Source organism: Arachis stenosperma, chromosome 3 (assembly GCF_014773155.1).
Source record: "Arachis stenosperma cultivar V10309 chromosome 3, arast.V10309.gnm1.PFL2, whole genome shotgun sequence".
In the NCBI taxonomy this organism is placed as follows: Eukaryota; Viridiplantae; Streptophyta; class Magnoliopsida; order Fabales; family Fabaceae; genus Arachis; species Arachis stenosperma.
The window spans coordinates 71,461,800-71,473,884 of record NC_080379.1 but is presented as its reverse complement, the minus strand read 5'-3'; the positions used below and the strand labels follow the sequence as shown (position 1 = coordinate 71,473,884).

Here is a 12,085-nt window from a genome sequence, read left to right as displayed (position 1 = left end):
TATTCTTCCTCTGAAGAGGATGAAGATGTGACTGGAGAGCAAGTTGCTCAATATTTAGGAGCTATCATGAAGCTGAATGCCAAGTTATTTGGTAATGAGACTTGGGAAAGTGAACCTCCCTTGCTCATTAATGAACTGGATACTTGGATTCAGAAAATTCTACCTCAAAAGAAACAAGATCCTGGCAAGTTCTTAATTCCTTGTACCATAGGCACCATGATCTTTGAAAAGGCTCTGTGTGATCTGGGGTCAGGGATAAATCTTATGCCACTCTCTGTAATGGAGAAGCTGGGGATCATTGAGGTACAACCTGCCTTGTTCTCATTACAACTGGCAGACAAGTCATCGAGACAAGCTTATGGATTAGTAGAGGACGTGCTAGTAAAGGTTGAAGGCCTTTACATCCCTGCTGATTTCATAATCTTAGACACTAGGAAGGAAGAGGATGAATGCATCATCCTTGGAAGACCTTTCCTAGCCACAGCAGGAGCTGTGATAGATGTCAACAGAGGTGAATTAGTCCTTCAATTGAATGGGGACTACCTTGTGTTAAAGGCACATGGCCATCCCTCTGTGACAAAAGAGAGCAAGCATGAAGAGCTTCTCTCAGTTCAGAGTCAAGAAGAGCCCACACAGTCAAACTCTAAGTTTGGTGTTGTGAGGCCACAACCAAACTCTTAGTTTGGTGTGAACAACTATACAACATTGACCTGATCACCTTGTGGCTCCATGAGAGCCACTGTCAAGCTACTGACATTAAAGAAGCGCTTGTTGGGAGGCAACCCAATTTTATTTATCTAATTTTATTTTATTCTATTTTATTGTTATTTTGTGTTTTATTAGGTACATGATCATGAGGAGTCACGAAAAAATCATAAAAATTAAAAACAGAATAAAAAATAGCAGAAGAAAAAAATTCACACCCTGGAGGACGCACAGGCTGGCGTTCAACGCCAGAACAGAGCATCATTCTGGCGCTGAACGCCATAAACAAGCAACATTCTGGCGCTGAACGCCAGGAATGTGCCCAGAGAAGAAAAACTGGCGCTGAACGCCAGTAACAAGCATGAAACTGGCGTTCAACGCCAGAAACATGCTTTACATGGGCGTTGAACGCCCAGATTGTGCACCAATGGGCGTTTAAACGCCAGAATGATGCACGAAGGCATTTTACATGCCTATTCGGTGCAGGGATGGAATTCCTTGACACCTCAGGATCTGTGGACCCAACAGGATCCCCACCTACCATATTCCCACCTTACCTTTTAATCCTAATCACACTCTCCTAATCCTATTTCACTCTTCCCCATATCACACTTCCCAACATTCTTCACCAATCACCTCAATTCCTCTTCCCAACTACCCCATTCACCACTCACATCCATCCACTCTTCCCCATAAACCCCACCTACCTTCAAAATTCAAAACCAATTTTCCACCCATTCCCACCCTAAATGGCCGAATACACACTACCCCCTCTCCCTATAAATACCCTTCCATTCTACTTCGTTTTCACACAACACAACCCCTTCTTCTTCACCTAAGCCGAACCTACCTCTCTCCCTCTCTACCATATTTTCTTCTTATTCTTCTTCTCTTCTTTCTTTTATTGCTCGAGGGCAAGCAATATTTTAACTTTGGTGTGGTAAAAGCATAAGCTTTTTTTTTTGTTTTTCCATTACCAATGGCACCTAAGGCCGGAGTATCCTCTAAAAAAGGAAAAGGGAAGACAAAAGCTTCCACCTCCGAGTCATGGGAGATGGAAAGATTTATCTCCAAGAGCCATCAAGACCACTTCTATGATGTTGTGGCAAAGAAGAAGGTGATCCCTGAGGTCCCTTTCAAGCTCAAGAAAAATGAGTATCCGGAGATCCGACATGAAGTCCGAAGAAGAGGTTGGGAAGTCCTAACCAACCCCATGCAACAAGTCGGAATCTTAATGGTTCAAGAGTTCTATGCCAATGCATGGATCACTAGGAACCATGATCACGGTATGAACCCGAGTCCAAAGAATTATCTCACAATGGTTCGGGGGAAATACTTGAATTTCAGTCCGGAAAATGTAAGGTTGGCATTCCACTTGCCCATGATGCAAGGTGATGAACGCCCCTACACTAGAAGGGTCAACTTTGATCAAAGGTTGGACCAAGTCCTTATGGACATTTGTGTGGAAGGAGCTCAATGGAAGAGAGACTCCAAAGGCAAGCCAGTCCAACTAAGAAGACTGGACCTCAAGCCTATAGCTAGAGGATGGTTAGAGTTCATTCAACGCTCCATCATTCCTACTAGCAACCGATCTGAAGTTACTGTGGATCGGGCCATCATGATTCATGGCATCATGATTGGAGAGGAAGTAGAAGTTCATGAGGTCATCTCCAATGAAATCTACAAAATAGCCGACAAGCCCTCACCTATGGCACGGCTAGCTTTTCCTCACCTTATTTGCCATCTATGTTACTCAGCTGGAGTTATCATAGAAGGAGACATCTCCATTGAAGAGGACAAGCCCATCACCAAGAAGAGGATGGAGCAAGCAAGAGAAGCCCCTCACGGTTCTCAAGAGGTGCATGAGGAAGCTCATCATCAAGAAATCCCTGAGATGCCTCAAGGGATGCACTTTCCTCCAAAGAACTATTGGGAGCAACTCAACACTTCCTTAGAAGGTTTGAGCCACAATGTGGAACAATTAAGGGTGGAACATCATGAGCACTCCATCATTCTCCATGAAATAAGAGAAGATCAAAGAGCAATGAGGGAGGAGCAACAAAGGCAAGGAAGGGACATAAAAGAGCTAAAGAACATCATTGGTCCTTCAAGAAGAAGACGCCACTAAGAGGTGGATTCATTCCTTGTTCTTTATTTCTTTCTGTTTTCGGTTTTTAATGTTATATGTTTTGTGTCTTTATTTCATGATCATTAGTATGTAACCATGCCTTAAAGCTATGAATAAATTCCATTAATCCTTTACCTCTCTTAAAAGAAAAATGTTTTAATTCAAAAGAACAAGAAGTACATGAATTTCGAAATTGTCCTTGAATTTAATTTAATTATATTGATGTGGTGACAATACTTTTTGTTTTCTGAATGAATGCTTGAACAGTGCATATTTTTGATTTTGTTGTTTATGAATGTTAAAACTGTTGGCTCTTGAAAGAATGATGAACAAAGAGAAATGTTATTGATGATCTGAAAAATCATAAAATTGATACTTGAAGCAAGAAAAAGCAGTGAACAAGAAGAAAATGGCGAAAAAAAAAGAAGGAGCAGTAGAAAAAGCCAATAGCCCTTAAAACCAAAAGGCAAGGGTTGAGAACCGACAGATGATTAGCCGTGCTGTGACAGAGCATTTGGACCTTTTTCACTGAGAGGATGGGATGTAGCCATTGACAACGTGATGCCTTACATACAGCTTGCCATGGAAAGGAGTAAGAAGAATTGAAGGAAGAAGTAGGAAAGTAGAAAAAGAAAGGGCACAGTATCTCCATACGCTTATCTGAAATTCCCACTATTAATTTACATAAGTATTTCTATCCCTTTATTTTATTTATCTTTTAAATATCTAATCCAATTACATTTGACTCTACCTGACTGGGATTTACAAGATGACTATAGCTTGCTTCATACCAACAATCTCTGTGGGATCGACCCTTACTCACGTAAGGTATTACTTGGATGACCCAGTACACTTGCTGGTTAGTTGAACGGAGTTGTGTCCACACATAGCAAAAAGCCATTATAATTATTTCATACAAGTACAAAGAGTACGGATCACAATTTCGTCCACCAGTGCCTGGCATGAAGTGGACATAAAGTGGGCACAAGGTGGGCACAACTCTCAGTTTTTTGGCCCAGGAGTAAGAATGCACCACCGGCGCGCGCGCGCACGGTGCGCTCGGGCACGGATGCCCCTTTTCCTTGCTTTTTTTTAAGCACACCATAGAAGAAGCTATTCTAACACATTTTTGGCAGGTGTTCAAGCTAGTAGTCAAGAGAACACACTCAAATTCATGCACTATTCAAAACATAGCATTCTCTCCACTTCAACAATTCTTCCATACCAAAATAATGAAATCTATCTAAATATCCTAGTTATCCAACAAGATTAATAAAACTAGCATTCCTAAGCAATCAACAACATCAAGAAGTCACAAAATTCACAAGAATCTAAAGCTAAAAACAAGATGGTATACACAAGGAAGATCTTACCACGGTGGGGTGCCTCCTACCAAGCACTTTTCTTTAACGTCCTTAAGTTGGACAGTCAGTCGCTCAAGCTTCTCCTTCTCTAGGTGCATCCGCCAATAGGAACACCTCTAGCTCTTTTGGGAGCTTGTAGCCATGGTACTTCTTCACTCTATGTCTATTCACCTTGAAAGTTGCTTCACTTTTAGGATCAAACAACTCCACCACTCCATAGGGCTTTATTTACTTCACCAAGAAAGGTCCTTCCCATCTAGAGCGGAACTTGCCTGGCATGAAACGAAGCCTTAAATTGTAGTGGAGAACCTCATCACCTTCTTGGAAGTCATTCTTCCAGATGTGATGGTCATGGAATGCTTTAGTCTTTTCCTTGTAAATCCGGGCATTCTCATACGCATCGTTCCTCAAACACTCGAGCTCCTTTAGCTGCAATTTTCTGGCTACTCCGGCTTGGGTCAAATCCATGTTGCACCGCTTTACTGCCCAATAGGCTTTGTGCTCAATCTCCACCAGAAGGTGGCATGCCTTACCATAGACGATCCGAAAGGGACTCATCCCTAATGGAGTCTTGTAGGCCGTTCTATACGCCCATAGTGCATCTCCTAACCAGACGCTCCAATCCTTCCTTTGTGGATTGACCACTTTCTCCAAGATTCTCTTAATCTCCCGGTTGGACACTTCCGCTTGTTCGTTGGTTTGTAGATGATAAGCAGTGGCAACCTTATGCACTACCCCATAGTGCTTGAGCAGTGCCTCTACCTTCCTGTTACAAAAGTGGGATCCTTGGTCGCTCACGATTGCTCGTGGCGACCCATAACGGCATACAATGTAGTTTCTAATAAAAGAAATGATGGTATTGCTTCTACCCACTTTGACACATAGTCAACCGCTAACAGAATATATAGATACCCACTTGAGTTGGAAAACGGTCCCATAAAGTCAATGCCCCATACATAAAATATCTCACAGAACAACATTGGTTGCTGAGGCATTTCATCCCTTTGGGATGTGTTTCCCGACTTCTGACACTGATGGCAAGACACACATAAACGGTTAGCATCCCTGAATAAGGTTGGCCACTATCTTTAGGAGTTGGGGTCACTATCCTTGTCTAATAACCATATATTGACAATTATGAAGAACCAAACTCATTAAGCCTACTTTTATACTTGAAGTATATTAAATGGTTTGGTCAACATCCACCCATAAGGTCTAACCTCACTACTAATTAACCTAGTAGTAGGCTAGTGTCAATGGCTATCAAATTGACCACTAAGGGTTCCCAAATTATCAAATCCATTAGACCCAATGACTCAAGTTTACCCAATTCCCTTAGTCTAAGCCAAGAGTAAAAAGAACTACTCCATAATCAAGGTAAACAATTCATCAAACACATGGTAAGCATTAACAAAAGACATGTTCAAATTGTAATTGGATTGAAATTAACAAATACACACTAACAAATATCAGCATACAATCACTCAAACAATACAATTAATCATAGAAATCATCAATGTAACATCAACAAAGCAAGATTCACAACGTTCATGCAATGGGTATAAAGTAACAATTGACAAGAATCCATAAAATTAACACAAGATCTAAGCAAAATTATACTAAGAGATTCAAATTAAATAATCAAAACTAGTAATTAACAAGATCCAATTCAGAATTTAACAAGGGAAGATCAAATTAAAGCTAGATCAAGAGAGGAACAAGGGTTTGTCTCTCTAGAAGAACAAAGAACCACAAAAACTAGAAAATGTGTCTTAGTGTAAAAATGATTGATCCCCCTTCTTCCTAGCATCCTTGGGTCTTTTTCCATGCAGAAACAGCTTGAAATTGGGCCTAATGAGCCTCAGAAATTTCCAGGCACGATTTCCTTTAATGAGGTCATGTGCAGCTTCCCGCGCGTGTGCGCCACTTCCAGCTATCCTCATCCACGCGTGCGCGTGAAGTGTGCGTGCGCGTCGGTGCTGAAGTTCCCAAAATCCAAATCTTCATGTTCCTTCCTGTCGTGCATGCTTTCTTTCTCTCTTCTAGACCATTCTTACCCTATTAATTCTGAAGTCACTCAACAAATACATGACGGCATCAAGTGGCAATAAAGAGGATCAAAATATAGCAATTCTAAGGCAAAATAAGCATGTTTTTCGTCATGGAGGAATATCAGGAAGTGAACACAAAACCATGCATTTCTTGTGAATAAGTGCGAGAAATATTGACAAAAAACCCCAAATTAAGCACAAGATAAACCACAAAATTGGGGTTTATCAAAGACCTAAAAGCTACTCGACTAAGTCGGGGAAGCCCTCATATGTACATACTCTTATTCATATTTTTCATTTTACTACTTGAATAAAAATTTAAGATTCCCTAAAATGTTTCCTACCAAGCCGCATTAATGTACGCTCAAAATAAATGCAAAATTCATCATCCGACTAGGAAAGGTCAGCAAGGTGAAGTGGTAAAGCCCAAGTTAATGCAAGAAGTTATAAAAAGTAACCCATATAAAGCGGCCTGACGAGGTCGGACTAAAATGGGATTAATAAAAATAACTTAAGAAGGCCCGACAGAGAAGTCGGACCAATGAAAGGATCACTACAAAGGGAACAACACCATGCAACGGCCAAAAAGGTTGAAAAACCTAGGGCCGAAACGCTTAGCTAGAAGGTATAAGTCCTCAAAAGGGACGTTACCTAAAAAGCGAGAGCGCGACCTCGAAACAATGCTAAAAAGTTGTCCAAATAAACTAAAAAGAGAAGGTTCCACATGAGAACACTACCTAAAAAGTTATTGGAACTCGACTAAAAAGCCCAGACGACAAGCTGTAAGGATGACGTAGCCAAAACAGAAGGTTGCCAACACGACCAAAGAAAAGGCGTGGTCCAAAAGGCAAAGGTAGAAATCCATAAAGCGAACACTACCTCGAAAGGTGTCGAACCAGGGAGTCCCAAACATCTACACCCTAGGGCATGAGAGCCCGCAAAGGAACCACATCGCCAAGCACAAGGCCATACGAAGATAAATGAAAGTACTTCAAAGCCAAGTACTCACCACCTACACACAAAAATTTCCATATACAAAAAGACTCAATGGCTGCCCAACAACAACCCAAAGAGTAGGAAAGTGTTTTGATTAAAATAGTTGCTAAGAAGCAACTATGAAATGTCAGGAAAGTCACCAAAAGCATTACAAAATCAAAGTTCAAAAGGTCCACAGGTCGGACCACGTCAATACATAATAAAAAGAGATATGAAAGAGAGAATTATAAAGGATTCAGCTTCGCCTCGGTGGCGGCATCTTTAGGAGAAGGAGGGATAACTGAGATTGGGCTAGCTCCAACAACTCCGTCTGGGCCATTAAAGATCTCCACGTTAGGCTCAGGCTCAAGAGGGACCACCTTGGCAGAAGGAGCTATGGACGACTCACCAGGAGGGGCTGCAGAAGCCTCAACTGTCGACATAGAAGGAGGAACCGCATCATCATCAGGGGCAGGCACAATCTTGCCATCCTCCACAATATTATGCATACTAAACAGACTGAGGTCGGCGTCAGGAGCAATAACTTGGACCTGGTCCTTCAGATTCTCATATAAAGCAGTCATACCATTTACCACATGGCCCTAGAGCTCGACATAGTCATCGTAAGCAGATTGAAGCCTCTCTTTAGTCTCCAACAACTTGCCATAGGTTCGAGTATAGCTCTCCTTGGCCTTCTTGGCCATATCCTCGGCCAGATTAGCAGCCGCCTCCGCAGCAGTAGCCCAAGCCTTCTTGATAAGAAGAAATTTATTTCCGGTTTAGAATCAATCAAAACAAGAATCAATTCGTTAGTAGCATAGTCCAAACCAATAATGAATCCTCATAATCAAATGTTAATTCAAAAGATGTCACAATCAAAACACAATAACCGACAGTATTTAGACTCCCGGGTCGTCTTCCCTAGGAGTTGCAATTTAGTGTCTATTATTCGCTATTAGGACGAAAATGGGGGTTGGATGGCAAGAGAAGCAAGTAATGTAAATGGCAAGAAATTTAAAGTTCATGAAACTAAATAGGCATGCAATGAGTTAAATGGAAGCAAGTGAAAGTAATGCAAATGGAAATTAAATGATAAAAAGGACTCTTGGCAAGAAGTGGGTAATTAAGAATTCCTATCCTAGTTGTGGACCACAAACATGGTAATTGTGTGTGAATTAATTCTAATTAGTCAACCCTACATCGGGGATAAGTCAAAAGGGCATAATTGATTCCAATTCCTAAGTCCTAGTTAACACTAGTGGGTCACTTAAAGTCAAGGGAAATCAAATCGATTAACAATCCTCACACAATGCGGAATGGACATCCACAACTTAATTTCACCCAATCACCCAATTTCCCAACCAAGAGTATGAAAAACTAGGCAAAAATATAACCAAGCATTTTATCAAACACTTGGTGGGTGTGAAAAGAAAGCATAATAAAATAACAAAAAATAATAAAATCTACAACTACCAAAAGCAAGGAAATAACAATAACAACTCGATTAAACAATAAAGGAGCATAAAACATAAATTGCATAAAATGTAAATTAAAATAACAAGAGTGTGCATAAACATAAAAGTGACAAAATAGAGAAATTAAGAAGATAAACTAAGGAAATTAAGACAAGAGAACAAAGAAATGCAAAAGAAATTAGATGAAAACAAGAATTAAAAGTAGAAATGATAAGGAAATTAACTAAAAAACCCTCATCTAGAGAGAAGGGGGAGCTTCTCTCTCAAGAAAATGAACTACATGACTAAAATCTAACCCTAATTGCTCCTCCCCTTCACATGGAAGGAGGCCCTCTTTGATATAGCACTCAATCAGCTTCAGAAGGTCCAAAACTGGGCTTTGGAGGCCCAGAAATCATCCCCAGCGATTTGCATTAAGTGAGTCACGCGCTGGGACTTGTGCATACGTACACATGCTGATTTTCTTCTTGTGCACACGCACAGGATGTTGTGCGTATGCACACATGGCTTTGTGGTTCTTGTGCGTACGCACAGTGGGTTGTGCGCACGCACACTCCAATGTGTGCTTCTCATTTGTTTTCTTCATGTTTTCTCCCTCTTGCATGCTCTTCTTCCACTCTTACCAAGCCATTCTAACATATTACACCCGAAATCACTCATCAAAACTATCAAGGCATCGAATGGGATAAAAGCGAGATAAAAGTGGTTAAATTAAGCACAAAATAGCATGTTTTCACAATTAAGCTCAATTTAGGGAGAGAACACAAAAATATGCTATTTGAATGAATAAATGTGGTTTTATATGATGAAATCCACTCAAATCAAATGAAAATATATCGTCAAAAAATATGGATTCATCAATTCTCCCACACTTAAACAATAACATGTCCTCATGCTAATCACAATCAAAGGAGAAGGATCAAAGGGCAAGCAATTTATTCAATGCAACTACTTATATGCATGCATTTATACTAAATACTATCTATCTATATCTATACTATGTTCCTATTGAGTTTGGCAAAAACAAACAAAAGAATTTCAATCATTCTAACAATAAATCACTAGGGCTAAAACAAGGGATCAATGCAATATGATCCACATCCAAAGATTTGATTTGAAGTTTACACAAATTAACAAACAACTTGAAAGAAGATATAGGATAAGAGATGGGAACATAGAATTTAGCAATTGAACCCTTCACCATAAGTATTTGATGAGGAAAAAATGATTCCACACAAACTCACCGACAAGTGTACCGGGTCGCATCAAGTAGTAATAACTCAAAAGAGTGAGGTCGATCCCACAGGGATTGATGGATTGAGCAACTTTAATATGGTGATGAATTTAGTCAAGCGAATATTTGATGATTTGAATGAAACTTGATTAACAGAAGATAAATTGCAAGTAAACTAGTGTGCAGAGTGAAAATTGGCTCAATCTTAAAGTGCAGAAGAAGTAAATTGCAAAAACTTAAAGTGCAAGAAAGTAAAAGAGCTGAAACTTAAATTGCAAGAAGGTAAATAACTAAAACTTAAAGTGTAAGGTATTTAAATCTCTGATTCTAAATTAACAAGAAACTTAAATCGCATGAAGAATAAAGTGATTTGGGTATTGGGATTCAAAGTTGAACTAGAAAATGTAAATTGCAGTAGATCAGAGAAGTATAAGATGAAGAGAAATTGCAGAAGAACCAAAATAGAAATAAACATTTGCAGAAGATGTGAAATCTAGAAAGAAGGTCAAGATCAGATCTCCAATTCATAAAACCAAAAAGCAGAAAAGAAAGGGAACTCCAAGATGAAGAACTTCAGAGAATTTTCTAATCAGAGTTCAAGAACCAAAATCAGAAAATAGAAGTTTCTGAAGAGATAAAAGCAAAACAAAATGGAATCTCAGATCCGATCTCAATTCTAAAACTTTAAAATTCTAAAAAGGAAAATTACAAGAGAGCAAAAAGGTAAAAGAAAAGTGTGAAGTAAAAGGGTTTTTTTCTTTTCTCAAATCAAATTTGCTCCTATTTATACACTTTTTATTTCCATCATTAAGCACTTGGAGTGGGATTTTTGGTTTGGTCTTGAAGAAGTGGATCAAGAGTGTTTGGTGCTCCTTCCAGTGGAGCGCTCAGTGCACAAAGTGAGCGCTACGTCCACTCCTTTGATGCACATTTCTTTTCTTCCTAGCGCTCTCCAAGTGAGCGCTTTCCCTTGGTGCACGCCTTTCCTTAGCTAGCACTCCCTTAGTGAGTGCTACGTTGAGTATTTGAGCGCTGCTTAGTGCATAGGATGGCCTCCCAACTTGAAAAACCCGAAAAAGTTAACTTAGTGAGCGTGGCGCTCACTTTGGAAGTGAACGCTACTCTAAAATGTTGCTGAGCGTGGCGTTCTCTTTGTGAACGTAACGCTTTACTGTTTGTTTACTTTTTTTTCTTCATTTCTTCACGTACAAGCAACCAAACAAGCAATCAAAGTCTAACCAAAATCATAAGGTCTTTGCATCATTCATAAAATCAATTAATTCTAGCATAAACCTTATGATTTTGTGTAAACTAAATTATGTTTGATTGATTCAAAATAACCATGAAAATCCACTCCAATCACTTTCTTATAGTGCAAAAAAGTGCATAAAACCTAATGAAACAAATGGAAAATGCTTGTAAAAAACTAGCATAAGATGACTTGTCATCACAACACCAAACTTAAACCTTGCTTGTCCCTGATGAGCGGATAATTTATACGCTTTTTGGCATTGTTTTTAGTATGTTTTTAGTATGTTTTAGTTAGTTTTTATTATATTTTTATTAGTTTTTAGTTAAAATTCACTTTTCTGGACTTTACTATGAGTTTGTGTGTTTTTCTGTGATTTCAGGTATTTTCTGGCTGAAATTGAGGGACCTGAGCAAAAATTTGATTCAGAGACTGAAAAGGACTGCAGATGCTGTTGGATTCTGACCTCGCTGCACTCGAAGTGGATTTTCTGCAGCTACTGAAGCCCAATTGGCGCGCTCTCAAAAGCATTGGAAAGTAGACATCCTGGGCTTTCCAGCAATGTATAATAGTTCATACTTTGCCCGAGATTTGATGGCCCAAACCGGCGTACCAAATCAGCTCAGGAATGCCCGGCGTTAAACGCCAGAACTGGCACAAGAATGGGAGTTAAACGCCCAAACTGGCATAGAAGCTGGCGTTTAACTCCAAGAAGAGTCTCTATACGAAAATGCTTTAATGCTCAGCTCAAGTACACACCAAGTGGTCCCAGAAGTGGATTTTTCTGTCATTTACTCATTTCTGTAAACCATAGGCTACTAGTTCTTTATAAATAAGACCTTTTGCTATTGTATTTACATCTTTTGATCATTTTCGATCTGAGGATCATCTTTGGACGTCTAAG

The 12,085-nt window shown here is 39.7% G+C and overlaps 1 protein-coding gene across 1 annotated transcript; it reads right to left on the bottom strand.

The window, feature by feature from the left end:
- Nucleotides 1-4,425: 4,425 nt before the first annotated feature.
- LOC130966249 (uncharacterized) lies at nt 4,426-5,192 on the bottom strand. Its single transcript, XM_057891035.1, has 2 exons — nt 5,168-5,192; nt 4,426-5,069 (listed from the first exon to the last, which is right to left on the bottom strand). The coding sequence occupies exons 1-2, from the start codon at nt 5,190-5,192 to the stop codon at nt 4,426-4,428; spliced, it is 669 nt and encodes a 222-aa protein (XP_057747018.1).
- Nucleotides 5,193-12,085: the final 6,893 nt, after the last annotated feature.